Raw genomic sequence first — 25,966 nt, forward strand, 5'->3', positions numbered from 1 at the left:
CTCGTCCCACTGGTTCTGTTTTTCCACACCAAGGACCTCCAAGTTTTGGAACCATCCTTCCCTGGGTCTCCACTCTTCCCCTCTTTTGTTGTTCAGTCGCTCAGTCATATCCAACTCTTTGCGACCCCAGGGGACTGCAACATGCCAGGCTTCTCTGTCCTTCACTATTACTCTCTCTACCCAAGACAAATTCTTCTTCTGGGTGAGGTGTTCCTGCCACTAGGGGGCACTGTGGTGCCAATCACCCTTCAAGGGAGATGGTAACTGCACTTTACAGACAAGCAAGCTCAGCGAGGGGACGACGGGAGTCTCCACTGGCGGACCACGTAAGATACGGTGGAAGTGCATTCAAATTCGGCGTTGGCACTGTCAGTCTCCAGGGCTACAGCGTCATTAACACCAGCCCTCCTCTTTCACAGCCCTGAAGGGGCAAGCAGGAACACACGCAATCTCCATGTGTTCACACTGAGGAGTGGAGACTGTGAAGACAGTGATATGGTGACAGGACATCTCACCTGCTCGTGATCCAGCATGGTCAGTCCTTTCACTCCAGCCAGGATGAGATTCTTGGCGATTTCAGCCCCGAGCCCCTTCATGCCGACAAGAAGCACCCGGGAGGCCCGCAGTCTACAAGGCAGACATTGTTAACAGGATGAGAGAGAACAGTGGAAGTGCCTCGAATCACTGAAGAACAAAACAAGACAAAGACAGGGAAGTAACCCTGGTTTTCATTGAATGCACTTAAGCACCAAGACCTCCACTTGGAAAAAAGGCTCCACTCTATCCCAGAGAACAACTCATTCAACAACTGTTTATGGAGCACCTACAACGCCAGGTACCCCTCCAAGGTGTGGAAATACAGCAGTGAAGAAACAGACACAATCCCTGCCCTCTCAGAGCTTGTATTTGTAGAGACAGACACAGACACAAAACATGTCAGAAAGTGATGAAAATCAAGTGTGATGTGGATCAGTGATGGACCACGCTACTTTTGTCAGCCTGATCGTGAAGGCCATTCCACAGAGGTGCTGAGCAAAAATTAAAACGAAATGAAGGACAAACACACAGGTAGTATTTGGGAGAACGTGCCAGCCAAGTGCGAAAGCCCTGAAGCAGAGGAGTGTGGCATGTTCCGGGAACAGGAAGGCAGAGAGAGAGGCGCTGGAGGGCCAAGGGAAGAATGACAGGCGAGGCTGTCGAGAGAAGCAGGGGCCCCGTCATGAAGGCTCTTACAAAGGCACTGTCAGGACGCTGGACTTTAAACAGGCTGGAAAGTCATGGAGTGGGGACGGGGGGGGGGGTTAGAAGAGTGTCACAGTTGAGAGAGGATGATGGCCTGGACTAGTGTGACAGCAGAAGAGAAGGTGAGAAGGGGCATTATTTAAGCTATTCCACACAAGGTGGCACGAAAGAGGGTACATCTGGGAAGTGTTTATATCATTCTAAGTCTGTAGAGTGACAGAAGAGGAAGCTTAAAAAGAAAGTAATCAGAGGCTAGGCTATATCCCAGAAAGTATGGACTTAACTCTGAGGTCAGCAGAAAGCAGCAGAGGTCCACAATCCCTTATGTGAAATTCCTGAACCAAAAGTGTTTCAGAATCAGAATTTTTCCAATTGGAAAAAGGAAATAAAGAGTTTGCATCATGAAAAACCCCATCAGGGTCTTACAGGTCTTAGCAGCTTGTAATCAAACCCATTAATATTTCTGCAGCAAATCTATGATTATTCACACTGACAAGGATGAGTAAGAACTAAGAACAGTCTCACATAAATTCAGGGTCTGCTGGCCAATGAGTCTGCTCCTAATTTAGGAAATGAGTCCATTCTCAAATAGTACCACTATTAGGGAGAACATGAGAAACTCTTTTCCAAAAAATGGTTCTAATAATTATGGACACTTGCCTGTCATCAAGCTAGAAATCTTGAATGGGAATGAGGGCTGATAAAATCAAGTCCTGCACTGATTCTTGATGCTAGCAGATTTGGGATTTCCTTCAGTGATATGATCAAAGGGAAAAATCAGGAGGAGGGAAAGAACACTGACAATATTTCCCTCAGAGGCACATGTCTGGTTCCCATTCCGCCCTGCCACTACCAAACACTCCCTAGCAGGGGAGCCTTTCAAGCGACAATTCCACTCAACCAGAGTAACTGGGCAAAAGGCTTATGACATACAAGCAAGATAAATTAACAGAGATGCTAGCAATGAGGGGGGTCTCTCATCACAGGTTGAGAGCATCACACCAGCAGGGGGAAGGAGGAAAGAGGATATGTGTCCTTTCAGAGGCACTCCAATCCCTCCAGAAACAGCAGATAATAAATACGCAATGTTTCCAAAGAGGATATCGTGCACTGATCAAACCTTTGACGTCAGACAGGCTGAGCAGCCATGCATTCAGCTGTACCTTCCAGGTCTCTGCTGTCACTGTTCTTCATCTCCCTTCACCTGGCCCCAACACTGCTGCACCTGGAATTCCAGGTTTCATGGTCCCTCTTAGTCTGAGTGATGGTCTTTTCTGGTTTGGCTGCTCCATTACCCCAAGGATATAGCTAGACCAGCCCTGCTTGCTTCTGGGAAATCTATACCTCCAAATCCACTAACTTCTCCTCAGGCTCTGTTCTCCTTGCTGTTCCTTCAGCAACAGGCGGGGCCCAGCACTAATGCCCTTCAGGGGTGAAGACTTGGGTTTGAATTCTGGCTCTGCCACTTCCTAACTGGTGACTCAAGCAAACTGAGCCATCTCTCTGAACCTCATTCCATTCATCTGTAAAACGGAGATACCCATTCTGACTTTATGTCATTAAATCTCCTCAAAGACCTGGTCAAATGTGTGCAAAACCACCTAAGGTAGGCCCAGTCAACTATCAGATGCTGAATAAAAGTTACCTGAACATCTTCAATCTCCACTGCCTTAATTACAAAATCAGTGATCGATTTGATTCTAATTTAAAAAAAAAAAAATCTGACAGAGAAAAAAAATTTAAGCTGGCATTTAAATCCATTCAGTCTTGGCTCTCTCCCATTTCCGCCACCTTATCTTCCACTACTACCAGCTTCCTCCCAAACATGCCTTCAGTTCCCCACCTGCAGACTTTAAATCACAGCGCTGCACACGGCTGACACGCACACCCTGTCTTCCTTCCTCAGCCTCGTCAAGCCTTTCCTCCAGACTTCAAACCCCAACTCAGACACCATTTCCTCAAGAAGTCCTTACCACAACCGACTCAGGAGAGTGTCCTCTCTGAAGTCTTCAAGCGCCTGCTCCACATAAACACCTCTGACAGGAATTCCATGGAGCCCGCGGCCTCTCCAGGATCCCTCCATCCTACAGAGCCCCACAAACTCTCACTGCTCAGGAGGTTTTTTTATTCAACTGCCAACAACACCGAATATCACGGTATGTTTTTAATCCTTAACCATTCTAGGACCCTGAGAGGACTGCTTATTTCTGGCTCAATTACATGAAAAGCACTTAAAATAGTACCTGGCACATAGTCAGCACTTAAAGAACGTCAGCTCTCATTACTCACTCTAAGGCAGCAATTCCCTTCTGGGAATCAAGCCTACAGAAATACTCAGATGGGCCAAAACCAGGCACACTGATGTCCACGGCAGCATCGGCCACCATGCCACGGCTACCACCCTACCCTGGCCTCCGTTTCTCACCTGTAAAACCGCAACACCCTGACACCCGGCCTCCCTGCTCCCATCCCTGCCCCCCACAAGCCACTGTCCCCATCTCAGGAAGAGAGAGCTCCGACACCACATCATGCCACTCTCCTTGCTCAGTCCCTTCAATGGTTCCCAGGCAAGCTTGGTACCGAGAATCCTGTCCCTCTCACCCTACTCTGGCCCTTGGTAATCGCCTACAGCCTGGCTGGCCGTCCTTGATCCTAGAAAGCGCCACCACGTCAGCGCCCGATGCTGGATTCTGGCATTAGCTCTTCTCTCTGCTTCTTCCCCTACCTCATCACATGACCTGTTCTTCAGGTCTCAGCTCAACTGTTTCCATCTTAGAGAGGTCCACACCGGCCACCTTATCCAAAATAGGTCCACATCTGCAGTTATGCTATTTGTTCCATGTGTTCACTGCTCATTTCTCCATTAGAGTGTAAGCAAGCTTCAGAAATCACAGTATCTCCACTGTCTGTGATTGTGCTTGGAAATATATTACACTGTTAATCCAGTAGCTGTTACAGATACAGCAAAAGAAGTCCCAGCAGAATTACAGAAATCTGGTAGATAGCAAAATATCACCAAAAAAAGAAAGAAAAAAACAACAACAGAAAATAGTTAACACTCAGTGAACACTCACACTACCTGCCAAACCACTGTTCTCAACTCTTCACGTGTATGACGTCATTTAACCCTCATGAAGATCTCATGAGCTGGTACCGTTACCCCTATTCTTTAGCTGAGAAAACAGGGACCAAGAGGTGAACTAGCTTACACAGTGATTACACAGCGAAAAGTAACTGATAAAACTAGCTAGTAGAGAAGGGCAACAATAAGGTAGAGTGATTGAGATGGTGGGCTCAGAGGCCATGGCGCCCTGGTGCACACCTGCTATGGAAAATCTAAGTGAAAGTCATTCAGTCATGTCCAGCTCTTTGCAAACTCATGGACTGTAGCCCGCCAGGCTCCTCTATCCATGGAATTCTCCAGGGCAGAATACTGGAGTGGGTAGCCGTTCCCTTCTCCAGAGGATCTTCTAGACCCAGGAATTGAACTGGGGTCTCCCACACTGCAGGCGGATTTACCAGCTGAGCTACCAGGAAGCCCGTGAGGCAGTCATAAAACAGAATGAAATAACAGTAGTTAACACTTAGGAAACAGTTACTGAGGGACTTCCCTGGCAGTTCAGTGGTTAAGAATCCACACTCCCAATGGAGGGGTCATGGGTTTGATTCCTGGTCAGAGAACTAAGATCCCACATGCCTCGCCACATCAGAGCCAAAAAAACCACCCCCCAAAAAACAGTTTTTGAATGCCAAGCATTGTTCTAAGCAACTTATGTGTATTAACTCTGCAAGGTTGGTAGTATTATTGAAGGAGGAAACAGAGAACAGGCTCCATCTTGAAAGCAGGACTTCATCTTGGGCCAGATTGTGGACTTTGAGCTATATGCCCAGTATCTATGGAAACGACATACCAACTGGAAAACCAGACCCCCCCCTCCCATGGAAGAGCCCCAGGGCTCGTACCTAGACTCTCCATCTCCTAAAAGAACACCCTAATTATCTGTGTAACTGAATAGAATCATAAATTCTATTATGCTTATTGGGGTATGAACACAGGCCTATTGATAATTGTCCCCTGTTAACTACCTAGGCTTAAGGCATCTGAATCACGGGTTAACTTTGATTGTATCTTTCTTTTCCTTTGTTCAGACTAGTTTCAGGGAATTTGGGGAGGTGGGTTTGGGCACGTACACTTAGGTTATATAAGGTTTTCACTAAAACTGGTCGGGGTCCTTGGCTAAGAGGAGACTCTGCCTTGGGCCCGCCGGTATAATAAACTGCACTCCACTATCTGCAGTGTCCTTCTGAGTGAGTTTGTTTCCCGGAACGCATGGCTACAACATTATTAGTCTCATTTTACAGATAAAGGAAGCTGAGAGTGTCAGACAAAATAATGCCGCCACGTCCATGCCCCTAATTCCTGGGGTCTGTGAATAAATCACATCGTGACACAAGGAATTTTGCTGATGTGATCAAATTAAGCATTTGGGGTGGGGGGCAGGGGTAATTATCCTGGATTTTCCACGTGGGTCCAAATAATCACAAGGGTCCTTTAGAGAGGGAGACAGAGGGTCAGAGGTGGTGAGGTGATGACAAAAGCAGGGGCTTTGCTCAGAGAAGAGAGGCTTGAAGATGCTTTGGAGATGAAGGAAGGGGCCACAAGTCAAGGAATGCAGGTGGCTTCTAGACATTAGAAAAATCAAGCAAACAAATTCTTCCCAGAGCCTCCACAGAGAGCATAGCCCTGCCAACACCTTGATTTTCATTTAGCCCAGGGAAACAGATTCCAAACTTCTGACCTCCAGAATTTGGGCTGTTGTAAGCCACTAAATCTGTGGTAATCGTTACAGCTGCCAACAGGAAACTAACCCATTGAGGCACGGAGTTCTTAGGGACCTTGCTGAAGATAAAACAGCTACCCAACAAGCATTATTTTGTCTGCCACTCTCAGCTTCCTTTATCTGTAAAATGAGACTAATACTACCGACCTTGCAGAGTTAATACACATAAGTTGTTCAGAACAGTGCTTGGCATTCAAAAACTGTATTTTTGGGGTGGTTTTTTTTGGCCATGCCACGGCGAGGCATGTGGGATCTTAGCAAAGCAGACATCTACTTGTGAAATACTGCTTCAGAGAATGCTCGTAAAGTTATATGCCCCTCAGGACTTCCCCCGAGGTCCAGTGGTTAAGACTCCACACTCCCAAAACAGGAAGTGTGGGTTCAATCCCTGGTCTGAGGGCTAAGATTCCATATGACTCAGGGCCAAAAAATCAAAACATAAAAGAGCAACAATATTGTAAGAAATTCAATGAAGACTTTAAAAACATAAGAAAATCTTGAAAAAAAAATATAAGGTTATATGCCTCTCTACAGCAAATAAATGTAAAATCACATTATGACATATTATGTACAGTCTATCAGTAACAGTAATAGTTACTATCCACAGAGTACCAGGCACTGAACTAGATATGTACATACAGTGCCTCACTGACACCTTGATCATGGTTCACCATGTTTCTCTCTCAGAAAGCACACACACTCTAAATGCTGCATCCAGTTTCTCTTCCTAAAAGGCAAGGTGGCTCCACGGGCCCCAGCGTGGGCCATTATGTTTCCATAGGAAAGGATTCATGCCTACCTTGAGAAAGGAAAAAAACTGAAGTTCGGCAAAGATGTCCAAGATCTCACAGCTAACGGGTGCCCAGCACTGGGGATCCAAATTCAGTTTTAACCAGGATCTGTGCTTTTCTTTCCCTCTCTCAACGTCTCCCCCATGCTGTCTTGCATATTGTTGTTCAGTCGTATCTGACTCTTTGTGACCCCATGCACTGCAGCATGCCAGGCTTCCCTGTCCTTCATCATCTCCCAGAGCTTGCTCAAACTCGTGTTCACTGAGTCGGCGATGCCATCCAACCAATTCGTCCACTGTCATCCCCTTCTCCTTCTGCCTTCAATCTTCCCCAGCACCAGGGTCTTTTCTAACGAGGATAAAGTAGGTTCTAAATAAATATTTGTGGATTCACTCCCCTCTAACTTCTGCCACAGAAATACCTTTTAAATTTCTGGGAAGGAAGGAACCAATCTTTATATCACAACCTGAATTCACAAAACATACTGCAAAGTAAGTCAAGCCAATGAATTTCACTCATGATTAAAAATTTTGAAGACTACCAAATTCACATTCAAACATTTATTGAGAATCTAATGCAAAAATCTTGTATAGGACTATTTCTAGTAGGGCAAACACAAAGTCCCCAAGGACAGGCAGAGCTTTAGCATATCTGAGGAACAGAGAAGTTCAAGGACAGACAGCTTGAATGGAGCAAACCAGGGAGATGCAGGCAAGGACAGACAGGCAGGGCAAGAATGGCACCAGATTTAAAAGATCTGAGTACTCAGAAAATCACTGGGAAGGCTTTGAGAAGGAATGTTAAGATGTATGTTTGTTTTTCATTTAAATCAGTTTGGCTACTAAGTGGAGGATGGATTATAAGGAGTCAAGAGTGGAACAGGGAGACCAAGGAGGAACTGTAGAGGTGATTTGAGATGATGGGTATAATGAAAAAAGGCAGATGAGGTAAACCTTGAAGCAGACCCCTGAGGACTTCCCAGTAGACTGGACGAAGACAGAAAGAACAGAGATGAATAAAGAGCTCCTAGGTTTCTGGACAGTGCAACCAGATAAATGATGGAACCACCTGGCACATATGACCATTTCCTGCTTCTAAAAAATACTTCTCTTTTTCAATTAACAGTACAGTTGTTGTTGTTTAGTTGCTAAGTCGTATCTAATTCTTTGTGACCCCATGCCAGGCTCCTCTGTTCATGGGACTTCCCAGGCAAGAATACTGGAGTGGGTTGCCATGCCCTCCTCCAGGGGACCTTCCCAACCCAACGATAGAACTCAAGTCTCCTGCATCGGCAGGTGGATTCTTACTGCTCAGACACCAGGGAAGACCGACAGTACAGGACTTGTCATTTAAATCTATGATCCTGCTCAGTCCAACTGCCTATTCATTATACTTACTCAAATGTCTTGTCAGAATCCAAGATACAACTTAAGACTGTTCCCCACCTCAGTCAGCTTGGGCAAACCTGCTCCTCCCCCAGCCTAGCTGGTCCTTTTGGAGTTTCCTCGCATCCCACAGACATCCACTGTATCTTATTTATCACAACCCATTTCCTATTTAGTTTCTTGTCTTTTGTTGCTGTAATTTATATTTGTCAAATAATGGTAGTTAGAATTCATTGAATGCTTTCTGTGCGTGGACCCTATTCGTGCTTCATCTCATTTCTTTCTCAATTGAAAAAAGAAAAATTTTTTTTTTTTTGGCTGCACTGCACGGCATGTGGGGACTGAACCCAGGTCCTCCACGGTGAAAGCCAGGAGTCCTAACCACTGGCCCGCCAGGGAAGTCCTATCTTTCTCAAAAATCTTATACTGTAGATTCTGTTATTTTCATTTGATAAGTGAGAAAACTGAAGCACAGAGAAGTTAAGAAATGTATCCAAGGTTAGATAACTAAGAAGTTCTGGATTCAAACTCAACTATTAACCACTAGAAAATGGATCCTTATATGAAACCACCAGGACTGGCTTCCAGTACAGACCCAGTCACTTTCATGACAACTAGGAGCCCATGGAACCAACTGAAGCGCTGTCTGAACAGCAGCTGTGTAGGATAATGAGTGTTTCAAAACAGTGAAGTTTTTGGGACTCCCAATCCTGTAAGGTTAAAACTTCAACAATGAGTCCTTAAAGATTTAGTCACACTCACCCCTTCTTTGTGCACATGTGGGACCAAAGGCCAAGGAACTGTGTGACTCACTCGAGGCCAGAGAGCCAGTGAGCAGAGCCAGGAACTGAACCCAGGTTTCTGGACTTCCCAGGTCTTTGCAGTATACAACCGTTCCATCCACTCAACAAAGCACTGGTAATTTCACAGCGACCAGTCGAAACCCAGGAGAAGGCAGTGGTACCCCACTCCTGTACTCTTGCTTGGAAAACCCTATGGACGGAGGAGCCTGGTAGGCTGTGGACCCTGGGGTTGCACAGAGTTGGACACGACTGAAGCGATTTAGCAGCAGCAGTCAAAACCCACATCTCAGTTATCGGACATTTCAAAGCACCTACCCTCACAGAGCTTATTCTCTATTTCTCTCTTCCCAAGCACCCTCCTTCCTCACCCCAAGACAGGGGATAAATGACCGCTGAGTGGAAGAAGAAACATTAGATGTGCCTCTGGCATGAAACGCAGTGCAAAAACTACTGAAGCACATGATCTGAGAACAACCAGGGCTGCCAGCTTCAATGCTCTCGTTTATGTTACTTTAATTGAAAGAATGAGCCCCCAGGGTGGCAAATGAGCTATCACAGAAATGGCAGTGAACCTCAAGTTACCAGCTTAGATAGAAGTCCCACTTCTTCTATTTACTTGGTGCGTGACCTTGGGAGAGCTGGCTCCCTTCCCTGAACCTCAACCACAACACGGGCTGGGCACACACCAAGAGCTGCAAACTCACACACTTAAGAGGGGCCAGGCAGCTCCACCAGTGATTGACGCAGAGCTGATGGAGACGATGGCCACATAAGCTCTCTGTAAGACAGGCAGCCTCCACTTTGATCCAACTGATAGGGATGTCTGACCTTACTATCTGTCTGACCTTAACTACTTTTAAAAAGACAGAAATCAGACACTGTGACATCCCCATATGTGGGGAGCATGGGGAGTGGTTGGGAGACAGACATTTTCCCAACTTCTCATTAAAAAATTCCAACATACAGAAAAATAGAAAGGAGAGTTAACGTTTTGCCCTGTTGGCTTTGCTGCTGCTGCTGCTGCTAAGTCGTTTCAGTCGTGTCCGACTCTGTGCGACCCCATAGACGGCAGCCCACCAGGCTCCGCCATCCCTGGGATTTTCCAGGCAAGAACACTGGAGTGGATTGCCATTTCCTTCTCCAATGTATGAAAGTAAAAAGCGAAAAGTGAAAGTGAAGTCGCTCAGTCCTGTCCAACTCCGTGCGACCCCATGGACTGCAGCCTACCAGGCTCCTCCGTCCATGGGATTTTCCAGGCAAGAGTACTGGAGTGGGGTGTCATTGCCTTCTCCCCTGTTGGCTTTACCCATGTGCTAACAAGGCAGCACTTCACACCTTTAGGTTGCAGTTCCAAAAATATGATGTTCTCCTTCATAACCACACTACTATCACATCTAGAAAATAATTTCCCAAATCGTCGAACAGGACTGAATACTCAAATTTCCCCTATTGTCTAAAAGATGTTTTTTTAGAGAAGTTTTCTTTTTGAACCAGGATCCAATTAGGGTCACACCTTGCATTTGGCTCTACCACTTTACCCTCTTAATTGAGAACAGTCCCACTGCTTGCTTTTTCCATGACACTGACTTCTGGAAGAGAACCAGAGCAGCTGTCTTGTAAAATGTCCCGCATGCTGGACATCTCATCATTACCTCAATAGTGTCCTTTAACCTGTTCCCCTGTCCTCTAAAAACATGATTAGGGTAAAAGATGTTTGGTAGTAAAACATCAAAGATGATGCATTGAGGTTCTTATTTCATCACATCAGAAGATACATTATTAAATATTTCTAAGTGAGGTTGATTTTATTCTTTCCATACTCAAATTGTCCCAAATTTGGCCAATTCTTTTATAATTTTTAATGCTGGCAACTAATTTCAAAATATTAAAACACTGTATGAGAGATACACCCCAGTTTTTAACCTCCAGACTGCATGAGTTCCCCTGAGGCCCTTTTTATTATGATTTCTCTCCCTTACAATTCTCTGACAACCCTGGTCCAACATGACACAGAGTCAGAGGCAAACCTGTAGCCAGAATGCAGTTGTCGATTCCCAGGCTGCTTTCTATTTCACAAAGTTACTCTAGTCTCCGAAGCTCTCCTATCCCACCTGGAGTTCCCTTAGAGATGAACCAATTTGCTTTGTGCGCTTCCTTCCTTTCTGAACAGAGGAAGAAACCACTGCCTTCCTTCTCCGAAGAGCTGCTATGAGACTCAGTTGAAAAATGGACATGAGTGCTCGCTTCGGCAGCACATATACTAAAATTGGAACAATACAGAGAAGATTAGCATGGCCCCTGCGCAAGGATGACACGCAATTCGTGAAGCGTTCCATATTTAAAAAAAAAAAAAGAAAGAAAAAAAGAAAAATGGACATGAGAGCATTTTATCAACTCTGTAAGACTGTCTACAAATCTATAGCTTTCAAATGATAGGTAACCCCCTTCCTTCCCCCAGGACCCTCAGCCAATCCTTCGCAGGTTCTCCACTGAGTTCAGTACATCTCCACTTTCTCAGAATAACTCCGACCTCCCAAGAATTCCTTACCCTGACTCTGATTTGCCCCTTAGGTCTTCTCTCCCTCAAGAGCCCCCATCCATCCTTTACTGCTCCTCAGATAAATCATTGGTTCCTAAGCCTCTGACAGCTCCCTCACTCATTCTAGTTTAATCCTCACCGACTTTACCCCATTTCAAATAAGACTTACCTGCTGTCCCCAATCCCTTGGATCAACCCTTCTAGAACACCTAGGATTTGCATCCCAATTCTTTAGGACCTCCTAACACTTCAACCCTTCAATCAGCAGACCCTAAGTTCAATCCACCCCACCTATGTCTTCAGGCCCATTCTCATTATTTAGTTATCAACCGTCTACTTCAGGTGCCTCCAACCCTCAGACCAATGCTTACTAATATTTCATGATGTACCCTCCTCCACAATCACAGAAGATTCCAGAATGAGCCTGAAGTAATCCCCACCTCACCCCTACACACACACTCTCACCAAAAAATTCTAGAAGCTCTCACCCCTCAAACTAAATTCTCTTGACCTTCCCACCTCCCCTATCCTTCAATCAAGTAGTTCTCCATTCTGTACTCCCTCACATCACATATCCACTCCCCATCACCCAGACCTCATCACTGAACTCAACCACTCTCATATTGCTACTTGTATGTCTAGTAAACAGCTAAAACCTAAGTCCAAAAGCGAACTCCCGATTCTTCCCACCACACCTCCAGTTTCCCCAGCTCGCTCAGTAAAGGCACTTCCATCTTTCCACTTGCTTAGGCGCAAAACCTTGGAGGCATCCTTGAGTTCTGCGCTTTACACCCCACACGGTGAATCCTTCAGCAAAGCCTGTCCCCTCTACCTTCAAATTGTAAGAATCTATATTTGACCCTTTCTCTAGGGTTCCAAGCTGTCACTACTTCCGTCTCAAGTGGATTACCGCAGCTACCTCCTAAACAGAATCCTTCTTCCCACTTCTGCACACTTGAACAGGGAAGAGTGATTCTTTTCAAACACAAAGCAGATCGCGTTACTCCTCTGCTCAAAACTCTCCAACAGGTTCCTCAACACTTAGTATTAAAGGGCTTCCCCTGATTTGGTTCCAGCCACTTCTGTTGCTCTATTTTGCCAAGCATGCTCTGGCCTCCAGAATTTTGCTGTTCTCTGCGCTTAGAAGGTCCTTCGAGATGACCACACGGCTCTTTGGCTCTTTCCTTGCATACAGAACCGAGGCTCAGTGTTACCTCTCAGGCAACTCCCCTGGCCACCCTATCAAAGCAGCTCTCCCACTAACACAACACTGTAAAGCAACTATACTCCAGTAAAACAAAAGGAAAAAAAAAAAAAACAGGGTTTCCCTGGTGGCTCAGTGGTGAAGAATCCGCCTACCAACGAAGGAGACGTGGATTCTTTCTCTGATCCTGGGAAGATTCTACATGCCACTGAGCAACTAAGCCTTTGCGCCACAACTAGGCCCTAGCTCTAGAGCCCAGGAGACACAACTACTGAAGCCTGGGAACCCTAGAGCCCCGGGTCTGCAACAAGAAAAGTAGCCACAATGAGAAGACCACAGAGCAAGGAAGACCCAGCACAGCCAAAAATAAATAAATTTTAAAAATAGCTCTTCCACCTCACCATCCTTTGTTGATCCTCTTTTCCTGCTTTATTTTTTCTCCCTGGCTCTTGCATTGCCCAATATTTTGTTATTTCTTTAGGTTTACTGCCTTCCCCATGAGAATGTAGTCTCCATCTGGGCAAGGAGTCTGCCTAGTTCACCTGCTCAGTGCCTACAATGGTGTCTGTGGCAGGTGCTCAATAAATACCTGATCAACTTCATCACCTCTTTCAAAGACTTCATCCCTCCGAAAATTATTCGCCCAAGACCAAGGGATGCCCCATCCTGTCCTCTCTGGAGGCATCCCCAGATCTACACATAAGCGGCCTCTTCGGGTACCTCCAGCGCCCCGAGACCCTCCGAGCCTCTCGGGATGTCCACTTGAAATAAAGTGCTCCAAAATTCCTCAAAAAACAAAACAAAAACAAAAAAACCCTCATTCTTTCAGACTGGCCCACCACTTAGAGGCCACAAGAATGAATTCAAGTTCGCATCTGTTTGGCTCGCCAGTCTCCCCCAGCGTCCAGCAGAGACGAGGTTCCCGCTACCTATAAATGAATCAACTATGCCCCCCCACTTCACCGTTTCCAGGCATTCCTCCCTCCTCCTATTCCCTAAGCCCGCAACCCCAATCCAAACCCCACCATCAGTCCCTTCGGGCGTCGAGTCCCTGAGTCTGCACCCTCCCAATCGCTCAGGGCTCCTTCACCTCCCCTTCGAGAGGCCGCCAACCCCTCGGAACGACCCTCCCACCACCTGGGACGTCCCTGTTTCCCAAAGCTTCTGAGGAAGCTGACCAAATCTACTCCTCCAGTCCTCTCAGGAGGGCGCCCACGCCTGGGGACACGATTCCCGCCTCCTCTTTTCAAATTAAACCGTCCGGCTCCCCGAAGGCAGCCAACGCCTCAGGCCAGACGCCCCCCTGCAGATCCTCAACCCACCCCCTCCCCCCCAAGCCGCACCAGCCCTGACCGTTTCTGGGCCTCCAATCCCCAAAGACGGATCTGCCGGTCATACTGCGCCGCCTCCTCCTCGCTGATACCGCCGCCCGCCTCCTCCTTCTCCACCATGGCGCCGGGTCTAGCTGCCTGAGCGCTGGTGCCGCTCCCGGCAACCGCCAGCCGGCCCCACACGCCGCCAACCGCCGCCAGCCGCGCGCCAGGGAGGCGTCTGCGCCTGCGCCACGGACTGCGCCTGCGCAGTACCTTCTCCGGGTGCCCCACCCCCACCCCGCCCCTGGAGTTGAAACCACGTGGACCTCCTTGGCCTCCAAGGCGGGCGGGACACAGCCGGTCACGTGACAGAGTCTGTGGCCAGTCCTGGCCAAAAATCTCCGCGGCTTGTAGCCGCACGGGACTACTCAGGTGGTCGTTTAGAAAGGAAAGGAAAGTGAAGTCGCTAAATCGTGTCCGACTCTTTGCGACCCCATGGACCGTAGCATACCAGGCTCCTCCGTCCATGGGATTTTTCAGGCAAGGGTACAGCCGTGGGATGCCGTTTCTTTCGCCAGAGGATCTTCCCGACTCAGGGATCGAACCCGGGTCTCCCACATTGCAGGCAGACGCTTTACCGTCTGAGCTACCAGGGAAGCCAGGTGGTCGTTTATGTGGCTGTAAATTCAGCAAATATAATGGAGCGTCTGCTGAAATCCCGGCAAGCGGGCGTTGTGAAATAGAGTGGCGAGTGAAGTAGACAAAGCCCTGCCCTCATGGAGCTTAAGTTCTACTGAGGACAGCCCAAAGGGGGGAGGTGGGCGGGGAAGTCAGGCCCTCAATAAATGTTTTGGAGAAAAGTAAAACAGGATATAACAGTAAAACACTCCTGTCACTAGAGGGTTACAGGAGTGGCCGGAGGAGGTCCCTCAGAAAAGGTGACATTGAGCAGAGAACTGAAGGAGCTGCAATAAGCTACATAGATAACTGGGAGATGGAGTATTTCTTGGGGTGGTGGGGCCAGCAGGTGCAAAAGCCCTGAAGCTGGCACATGTGACATATTTGAGAAGCTATGGAGAGGGCAGGGCGGGTGGAGCAGAGTGAGAGGGTGGCAAATGGCATGAGATTAAATAATATGAAGCAGGTGGAAAATCACTAGGAACTTGTTTGTTGTTTATTCATTAAGTTGTGGGGCTTTGCTTCAAGCTCAGTCGGTAAAGGATTGGCCTGCAATGCAGGAGACCAGGGTTTGATTCCTGGGTCGGCAAGATCCCCTAGAAAAGAAAATGGCAACCCACTCCAGTATTCTTGCCTAGAGAATCCCATGGACAGAGAAGCCTGGTAGATTACAGTCCATGGGGTTGCAAGAGTCGGACTGGCTTAGTGACTAAACCACTACCACCGCTAAGTTGTGTCTGACTCTTTGCAACCCCAAGGAAAGTAACCTGCTAGGCTCCTCTGTCTGTGGGATTTTCCCGTCAAGAATGCTAGAGTGGGTTGACATTTCCTTCTCCAGGGGATCTTCCCAACCCAAGGACTGAACCTATGTCTCATGCATTGGCAGGCAGATTCTTTAGCACTGAGCCACCTGGAAAGCCCCATGTAGGACCTTATAGGCTAGTAATAGCTAATGTGTACTTAGGCACATTTTTATTGCTCATTCTACAAATATTTATTAATAAATCGTCAACCATCGACCTCTGTGCTAGGGATAGAACAGTGAAAAAGAAAAAACAGTATCTGCCCTCTCATGGAGCTTAAATGGGCTTTACATGGATTATTTCTCTAACCCTTGGAAGCGTAGATTCTTTAATATTCCCATTTCATAGCTGAGGAGTATGAGATCCAGCAAAGTTAAGTATTAGTGGCCCAAACAAAGTCTTATTATCTTAGGAGTAGTGAAGCTAGGATTCAAACCCAGGCCCATGTGCTTCCTCAGGAAGTTACACTTCTGGTGATACATTAAGCTCTTACTATGTTCTCTGACCTAGTGGTAAAGAACCTGCCTGCCAATACAGGAGACATAAGGACATGGGATAGATCCCTGGGTCAGGAAGATCCCTTGGAGGAGGGCATGGCAACCCACTCCAGTATTATTGCCTGGAAAATCCCATGGACAGAGGAGCCTGGCAGGCTACTGTCCACTGGGTCTCAAAGAGTCAGACAACTGAAGCAACCTAGCACATAGTCACACGCATGTACGTGTTCTATGACCTTGCCGAGTGAGGTACATTCTCTATGAACCTCAGAGATAGATATTTCTTCCCCTTTTGCAATATGACTCTGGGATTCAGAAAAGGGTAGCAATACCTACTGTGTTGGTTATAATTATGGAACAAATTATATAAACATTTAAGGACTTAACAACAACAATAGATATTTGTTATCTCTTAGAGTTTCTGTGAATCAGGAATTCAGGAGCAGTTTGGCTGGGCAGTTCTGGCTCAAGGTTTCTCATAGGGATGAAGTCAGATGGCAGCTGGGGCTACAACTTTCTGATGTCTTGGGGTAGGGGAAGATCTCCTTCCAAAATGACTCACTAACGTGGCTGGCAAGTTAATGTTAGCTGATGGCTGGGGACCTCAATTCCTCAATTCCTGTCCCTCCGGGACTATCCACCAGCCTGCTAGAGTGTCTTCATGACTGGCATACCCCAGAGCAAGTGATCCTCAGAGCCGCTTTGAAAGTCATGCGTTCTTACCAGTATGCTATTGGCCACATACTGGCCAGCTCTGTTCATTGCGGGAGGGGATTATACAAGGGTGTGAATACTAGAGGGCAAAGATCATTTGGGGACCATCCTGGAGGCAAGTTCCTCCACTGACTATGCATCTTGCCCTGTGAAAATACGGTGAACAAAGGAAACAGACATGCCCTGTGTGGTGCTGACACCTAGTAGGGAGGACAGACAGTACTTCATCAAAGGCATTCACTAATGCAACTACTCAACAAGTATTTACCAAATTCCAACTATGTTTTCAACTTTGTGCCAGGCCCTGGGGATACAATCATGATAAACTTGGACACACTCCAGGGAACTCCAGTGGTTAGGACTCCGCGCTTGCTGTCTGGGGAACTAAGATCCCACAAGCCTTGCAGTACGGCAAAAAAATTTAAAAATTTAGGGCTTCCCTGGTGGCTCAGTTGTAAAGAATCCACCTGCCAATGCAGGGGACACAGGTTCGAGCCTTGATCTGGGAAGATCCCATTATGTGTCAGAGCGACTAAGCCTGTTCACCACAACTACTGAGCCTGTGCTCTAGAGCCTGAGAGCTGCAACTACTGAAGCCTCGCACCCTAGAGCCCATGCTCTGCAACAAGAGAAGCCACTGCGATGAGAAGCCCACACACTGTAACTACAGAGTGACCCCGGCTCACTGCAACTAGAGAAAAACCCTCATAGGAACAAAGACCCAGCACAGCCAAAAATAATTAAATATATTTTTTTAATTAAGAAAAAAGAAATAGAACTTTGAGAAAGAGAAAAGAAGAGGGAGCTATGACAGTATCTGATTTAATGTAGGAGTCAGAAAAAGATATTTTGAGAATGTAAACTTGCAGCTGAGATTGCAGTCGATAAAGGTGGAAACTACCAAATCAGTGAAAGAGCCTCAAGCTGAGAGCATGGCTTCCCCTGCCAAGACCCAGAGTCTGAGTTAATTCTCTTTGTCTGGCTCCTTGAGAGTCTCTCCTTGGCCCTCACCACCACCTCTCCCTCCCAGACTTTCTGTGGGAGGGGTAAAACATGTCCTCAAATCCTTTGATATTCTTCATTTGTATTGGGAGGGAGGGAAGGAATCTAGATCTCCTGTCCTTGAATCTGTGCTCTATGGCTGCTTGATTAATAAAATATGATAGAAGTGAATGCTGGGCCAATGTTTGGGTCCAGCCCTTAAGAAACAGGCAACCTCCCTTCAAAAAAGCGGAACTTTGAATTATCATAGGACCCAGCAATTCCATTTGCAAAGACTCAAGCTGATATTTGTATGCCAATCTTTATGGCAACAATTATTCACAGTAGCCAAATGTGAAACAACCCAATCCATCCAACAGGTAATGAGTGGATAAACAAAATGCGGTAAAACAATACAATGAAAAAATATTCACCCGGATGAAGCACTGTTATATGCCATAACTTGGATGAACCTTGAGAATATTATGCTAAGTGAAAGAACTCAGGTACAAAAGGTGATGAAAGAACTAGGCAGTGGTGGTGGTTGTGTGACACTTAATGTACTTAATTCCTTTGGATTGTACATTTGAAAATGATTTAAAAATAAAAATGACTAAAATTTTTAAAAATTAATAATGTAATATACCCAAAGAGACTGAATTGTACACTTTATTTTTTAAAATATTTATTTATTTATTTGGCTGCATCAGGTCTTAGTTGTGGCATGCGGGATCCAGTTCCTTGACCAGGAATTGAACTCTGGCCTCTTGCATTGGCAGTGCAGAATCTTAGCCACTGGACCACCAGGGAAGTCCCTGAATTGTACACTTTAAATGAGTGAATTGCATAGTGTGTGAATATCTCAGTGAAGCTGTTTTATAAAAAGGAAGTGGTCAACTTCCACTATCTGTTTCTTGGGACGCTTGCTCTTAACCTCAGCTTCCATGCAAATAGAAGCCAAAACAGCCTATGGAGAAGTCTTACATGGAAAGGGACCAAAGCTTCTGACCCTCGGCCAGGCCGACAGCTCCAGCCAACAACCAGCACCATCTTTCTGGCCATGTGAGTGTGCCATCTTGAAAGGAGATCCTCTGGCAGAAAACCACCCCAGAGGGAGCTGCTGCTGCTAAGTCGCTTCAGTCGTGTCCGACTCGATGCGACCCCATAGACAGCAGCCCACCAGGCTCCCCCGTCCCTGGGATTCTCAAGGCAAGAATACTGGAGTGGGTTGCCATTTCCTTCTCCAATGCGCCAACGTGAAAAGTGAAAGTGAAGTCGCTCAGTCGTGTCTGACTCTTAGCGACCCCATGGACTGCAGCCTATCAGGCTTCTCTGTCCATGGGAGTTTCCAGGCAAAAGTACTGGAGTGGGGTGCCATAGAGAAGCTATTCTTGCCACGCTCTGCCCAGAGTACTGAGCTGTAAGTAAAATAAATGTTTACTGTGAATTCCCTGGCTGTCCAGTGGTTAAGATTCGGCAGCTTGCAGTGCCAGGTCATGAGTTCAATTCCTGGTCCGGGAACTAAGAACCAGAAAGCCCTTTGGCACAAGTTTGCTGACACTTGCTACAGAGCATTAGAAAACCTGAATATTCTCCCCACCCAATTCTCTCTCTTCTTACACTCTCCCTTATCGCCCAACCCCAGCTTCCTTTCTCTTCCTAACTCTAGTTCCCTTTCTCTGCTGAAAGTGATATAAAAATAAATAGAAACTTTGAGAAGTGCTGTCAAGGGAAATAAGAAGGAGCTACAATAGTGTCTGATTTAGTGTAGGAGTCAGGAAAGAGTATTCTGAGAATGGAACTCACTCTCCATCTTTCTGAATTTAGTCTCTCTGATGGGTTCATTCATTTACATTTCCCTGAGGACATCTTCAATGCCTGCTTCTCTGGTGGCTCAGATGGTAAAGAATCTACCTGCAGTGTTGGAGACCCAGGTTTGATTGCTGGGTGGGGAAGATGCCCTGGAGAAGGGAATGGCAACCGACTCCAGTATTCTTGCCTGGAGAATCTGATGGACAGAGGAGCCTGGTGGGCTACAGTCCATGGGGTTGCAAAGAGTCGGACACGACTGAGAGACTAACACTAAGCCACCAAGTCCTCAATGCCCAGCCCCGTGCTAGGCAATAGAGTGTTTTGTACTGTGGGCTTAGCGAACATCTCTTGGAGGAAGTAATAACCAAGTAGATAGGAGACAAAGGAAGAGAAGTCAGGCGATTGAGCCATGCTGACCCCAGGGGACAAAGCATCAGTCGAGAGGCAAAATAATGTTTGTTTTTTTTTTAACTGAGGTATAATTGACATACAACATTGAATTAGTTTAAAGTATATACTTTTTCTTTTTTTTTTTAAAGCGTGGAAATCTATTTGTTAATTGTAATATGTGATCATTTTTTGTGCTTAGTCGCTAGCACAGGGATCGAACCCAGGTCTCCCGCATTGCAGGCGGAGACTCTTTAAGACTGAGTATATTCCACTGTGAGCACATACCACATTTTGCTTATCTATTCATCCATCAATAGACATTTGGGTTGTTTCTACCGCTTCGACTATAGTGAATAATGCAGCTGTGAACACTGGTGTACAAATATCTCTTTGAGACACAGTTTTCATTTCTCTTGGGTAGATACCCATGGGGCAATTTGCTTTTTAGCAACACCTCATCAGAACAGCTGCCCAAACTGTGACAGAGTAACTTAAAAGGGGGAGGAGAGAGGTTATTCAATATATCAGGCTCCTGGGTTTAAGGATTACATAATTACCTCCACCCAGGTGACTGCTCACCAATCACCAAGGCAGCGGTTCTCAATCCCACCTGTACATTAGGATTGTCTGGAGAGCTTTTTAGCTAAGACAATGCCCAAACCCCACCTTCAGAGACAGCTTAATTGGTTCAGGGTGGAGCTGAGACTTTGGGATTTTTACCAAATGTTCCCCAGATGATTCTAAAAGGCAGTCAGTGTGGAGAACCCTGGAACAAAGGTCTGTGTCTTGTTTCATTCTAGTCTGAATTCTTTTCCTCCTCTTCCTGTTAGAACCCTGTAACTCTTAGGGGTATTTAGAAGACATGGGGGGAGGTATGTGTATGGCTGAGTCCCTTCACTGTTCACCCAAAGCTATCACAACATTGTTAATCGGCCATACCCCAAGTCATGATAAAGTTTTTAAAAACTTAAATTAAAAAAAAAAAAAGATAAAAGACACGGGAGGAGGGGAATTCCCTGGCCATCCAGTGGTTAAGACTGCATTTCCACTGCAGGGGGGCACAAATTCAATTCCTGGCTAGGGAAGATCCCACATGCCTGGTGGTTCAGCCATAAATAAATAAAAGACAACAGATGGAGAGATAAATTAGGAATTTGGGGTTAACATATACACACTACTGAATATAAACTAGATAACCAACAAGGACCTACTGTATAGTACAGGGAACTATACTCAACATCTTATAATAATCTGTAGAAGAAAAGATTCTGAAGAATACGTATGACTGAATCACTTTCCTGTACACCTTTTTGAAACTAATACAGCATTGTTAGCCAACTATAATTCAATTAAAAAAAATGACATTGGATTAAGCTCTGGGTATCTTTCATGGATCTGTACAGCTTTTAATCACACTTTCTAAAACATTCTGTAGACACAGTTTCTGCTGTTTAGAGTAGAAACTATGAGAGTCAAATGATAAGTGGAGTCTTTAAAACAAATATGTTTTAATAAAAGTATACTATAAAAAAAAAAGTATACTATAATAAGGGGCTTCCCAGGTGGCACAGTGGTAAAGAATCCTATCCTATTTCCAAGTAAGCTCACATTCATAGGTAGTAGGGATTGAGATTTGAACATACTGTCTTGGAGACACAGTTTGACCTGTAACACTTTGTACAGATGTAAATTTATCAGTCTGTATAATGTAATGCATGTACTGTATTATATTATATGCATGCATGCTCACCTGCTCTGTCGTGTCTGACTCTTTGTAACCCCATGCACTGTAGCCTGCCCGGCGTCTCTGTCCATGGGGTTCTCCAGGCAAGAATACTGGAATGGGTTGCCATTTCCTTCTTCAGGGGATCTTCTCAACCCAGAGGTCAAACCTGAGACTGTTGCGTCTCCTGCATTGGGAGACAGATTCTTTACCACAATGTGTGTATGTGTTAATCCCAAACTCCTAATTTAGCCCTCCTCTCCATTCCCTTTAGGTAACCATAATTTGTTTTCTATCTGTGTGTCTCTTTTTTGTTTTGTAAATTAGTTCATTGGTATCACTTTTTACATACACATAAACTATTTATTTCAGATTCTTTTCCCTCATAGGTTATTACAAAACGATGAGCATAGGTCTTCTGCTATATGGTAAATCCTTGTTGGTTATCTGGCTATGAGATTATAATTGTTTAATTTGGATAATGGATACATGACTTTCATGTTATTCTTCACTCTATTTTTGTGTATCTTTGAATTTTTCCAAAATAAAGCTGTGGGTTTTTTCTTTTTTTAAACCTTTTTTTTAAGTTCTAAATTCAAAGCTATTGCACTCTGCTGTGTTACTATTTTCCAATCAAAGGGGAAAATACCAATGACAGGATCAAATAACCTCTGTGGGGAAAATGCCAAAAACAGGATCAAATAACCTCTGTGCAGGAAAGACGTTTAGAAGTCATGGAATGACTGGGCAGCAAAGGGCTATATCAAGTATCTTTTGGATAAGCCTTTGGAAATAAACACTTTTGCTGAGTTGCCTTGTGTTGTTAAAGTGAACAAAGAATCTACCTGCAATGCGGGAGACCTGGGTTCGATCCCTGGGTAGGGAAGATCCCCTGGAGGAGGGCATGGCAACCCACTCCAGTATTCTTGCAGGGAGAATCCCCATGGACAGAGGAACCTAGCTGGCTACAGTCTATGGGGTCGTAAAGAGTCAGACATGACTGAGCGACTAAATGCACACATGGATCATAGGAAAATAAAGGAATCAAACTCTTTTTTTAAATTTATTGATTTTTGGTTGCACTATGTCTTCATTGCTCCATGCGGACTTTCTCCAGTTGAGGTGAGCAAGGTCTCTCATCCTCTGTACCACCAGGAAAGTCCAAGTGAAACTCTTTTGAGTTGCAAAAACAGACCCGGAGCTTTGAATGATTTGTTAATATATTGATCTTGAAATTGACTTTAAAGATCCAGGGCATGTACTTATTTGCATTTGGTTAGGGAGTATCCTGAATGAAATTTTACTCGTGAAATTCACATAACATAAAATATTTTGGACTGCCAAGGAGTACCCCCAAATTAACCATTTTAAAGAGACCAATTTGGTGGGGGAGGGATAAATTGAAGGTTTGGGACTGAACATATATACACCACTATATTTTAAATAGAAAATCAACAAAGATCTATTATGTAGCACAAGGAATTCTGCTTAATACTCTGGAATAACCTAATTGGAAAAAGAATTTGAAAAAAATTCAAAAATGTTTATGTATAAATGAATCACTTTGTTGTATATCTGAAACCAACACAACATTGTAAATCAGCTATAGTTTAATCTAAAATACAAATTAAAAAATAAAGTGACCAATTCAGTGACATTTAGTACAGCCACCAGTGGCAACCACCACTTCTATTGAGTTCCAAAACACTTCTCTTATTCCAAAAGTGTTGGTATGCGTTTATCTCCAAGAGTCTACCATGACTTTGCTATGTACAAAATTCCTAAAGAACTAGAAAAGTTCAACATGACAGCTTAATATAACTTAGCATAAACAGTTCTTCCCATTATTCACAAACTAATGTTGCAGAACATTCTATCATCCCCACCCCTACCTTCTAGATCTGGTATCAGTCCCCTCATTATTGTGATGCCCCAAAAGTCCACGAAAATTTCCAAAACGTCCCCAAGGGAGCAATATTGTCTCCTTGAGAACCAATTGACAAGCAAAAATAATTTCCCTCCATAATTTCCAAAATGTCCTCTAGGGGGCAACATCATCTCCTTCAGTTCAGTTCAGTCGCTCAGTCGTGTACGACTCTTGCGACCCCATGGACTGCAGCCAGGCTTCCCTGTCCATCACCAACTCCTGGAGTTTACTCAAACTCATGTCCATCGCGTAGGTGATGCCATCCAACCATCTCATCCTCCTTCGTCCCCTTCTCCTCCAGTCTTCAGTCTTTCCAAGCATCAGGGTCTTTTCCAAAGAGTCAGTTCTTCACATCAGGTGGCCAAAGTACTGGAGTTTCAGCTTCAGCATCAGTCCTTCTAATGAATATTCAGGACTGATTTCCTTTAGGATGGACTGGTTGGATCTCCTTGCAGTCCAAGGGACTCTCAAGAGTCTTCTCCAACACCACAGTTCAAAAGCATCAATTCTTCAGCGCTCAGCTTTCTTTATAGTCCAACCTTCACATCCATACATGACTACTGGAAGAACCACAGCTTTGACTAGATGGACCTTTGTTGGTAAAGTAATACCTCTGCTTTTTAATATGTTGTCTAGGTTGGTTATAGCTGTTCTTCCAAGGAGCAAGGGTCTTTTAATTTCATTAAAAGATGGCTGCAGTCACAATCTGCAGTGATTTTGGAGCCCAAGAAAATAAAGTCTGTCACTGTTTCCACTGTTTCCCCGTCTATTTGCCATGAAGTGATGGCACCAGATGCCATGACCTTAGTTTTCTGAATGTTGAGTTTTAAGCCAACTTTTTCACTCTCATCTTTTACTTTCATCAAGAGGCTCTTTAGTTCTTCTTCACTTTATGTCATAAGGGCATACAGGCCCCTCCCTGCCCAGAGGCAGAGAGGCAGGCTTGGACAGCCAGAGCTGGAAGGCAAGGGGCTGCTACAATCTCAGCCCCAGAGAGGGCATCATCTCCTTGAGGACTAGTTAGACACAGGATCACTTCATAAACTGAACTTCTTTACCTCCAACTTTCCCAATAAATCCAAGATTGGATTAGCAAGAAAGAATGTGGAAATAATGATTGGGTTGGCCGTCAGTAGGATCCAATACACCATAATGTCTCTCTTTGACCAATGGTCTCCTTTCTTCCCCAGGGTTTCCAGAGGTTGAAACTGGCATTGCATCCACACTCTGTGATGTCTTCTCTCTAAAGGACTGCTCACCTGTGGCACAAAGAACCCACCCTAAAGCCATCCCAGGAACTAGAAAAATCACATCCTTTTCCAGAATTATGATGTTCCAAGAGTACCTGGTGGCTCAGTCAATAATGAATCCACCTGCAATGCAGGAGACCTGGTTCAAGCCCTGGGTCAGGAAGATGCCCTGGAGAAGGAAATGGCAACCCACTCCAGTATTCTTGCCTGGGAAACCCCATGGACAGAGGAGCCTGGTGGGCTACAGTCCATGGGGTTGCAAAGAATTGGACACAACTGAGCAACTAAACCACCAACACCAAATGGACAACGAAACAGGTGCTATGGATTCATTGGTTATAGATTTATGCACAGTATAGAAGATTCTATCACAGAAAAACACAGGAACCTGCCAGCTGAAAGATGTTTTGGAGATCCAGAAGAAGAGATATGTTGGAATGGATTCTTTTGTGTGTACCAAAACAAAGGGAAAGTTTCTAAAACTTGTATTTCCCCCCACCCCTACTACCAGAGAGCAAAAATGTTTGGAGGCCCTCTAGGAGTTTTGGTGGCAATTTGTATCACGGTTGGGAGACATCACCAAAGGAAACCCTAGGGCTTCTGGGCCCCATGCAGAGGAGGTTCTCTAGCTGTTCCAAGATACAGTGTGTTGTTGTTCACTTGCTGAGTCGTGTCTGACTCTTTGTGACCCCAAAGAGGTCTGCAAGCACACCAGGCTTCCCTGTCCTTCACTGTCCCCTGGAGTGTGCTCAAACTCATGTCCATTGAGCTGGTGATGCCATAAGAGAGTGGGAAATTTCCCTCTTCATCCTTCTTGAATTCTTGTGGCTAGATTCATAATAAAATTGACATAAGACAGATTAACAGGAGAAAAAGAACTGAAACCTAAGAAGTGGCCAAAACAGGCAGTAGATAAAACTTGTCTCTTTTAGTGGGTTTCCCTGGTGGCTCAGTGGTAAAGAATCCGCCTGCCAATGCAGGAGACACAGGTTTGATCCCTGATCTGGGAGGATCCCTCATGCCATAGAGCAACTAAGCCCATGTACCCCAACTATTGAGCCTGTGCTCTAGAG

General features: G+C 45.4%; 1 protein-coding gene and 1 non-coding gene across 5 annotated transcripts in view; one reads left to right on the forward strand and one right to left on the reverse strand.

Moving 5' to 3' along the window:
• Positions 1–14,302, reverse strand: part of SAE1 (SUMO1 activating enzyme subunit 1) — a 64,591-nt gene extending 50,289 nt beyond the window's left edge. For all 4 annotated transcript variants that reach the window (XR_014060851.1, XM_081515544.1, XM_081515545.1 and 1 more), the window contains exons 1-2: positions 14,159–14,302; positions 516–627 (exon numbers count right to left, since the gene is read on the reverse strand). Coding sequence is in view for 3 of the 4 variants with exons in the window: in XM_081515544.1 (XP_081371670.1) it covers positions 516–627; positions 14,159–14,256 (210 nt within the window). In the remaining variant the exon portion in view is untranslated. The remainder of the gene's footprint in view (positions 1–515; positions 628–14,158) is intronic.
• Positions 11,299–11,404, forward strand: LOC145515890 (U6 spliceosomal RNA). Its single transcript, XR_014061100.1, has one exon. It is a non-coding gene; the product is annotated as a U6 spliceosomal RNA (small nuclear RNA).
• Positions 14,303–25,966: the final 11,664 nt, after the last annotated feature.

This window comes from Giraffa tippelskirchi, chromosome 7 (assembly GCF_054371585.1).
Source record: "Giraffa tippelskirchi isolate mGirTip1 chromosome 7, T2T-mGirTip1v1.2.pri, whole genome shotgun sequence".
NCBI lineage: Eukaryota > Metazoa > Chordata > Mammalia > Artiodactyla > Giraffidae > Giraffa > Giraffa tippelskirchi.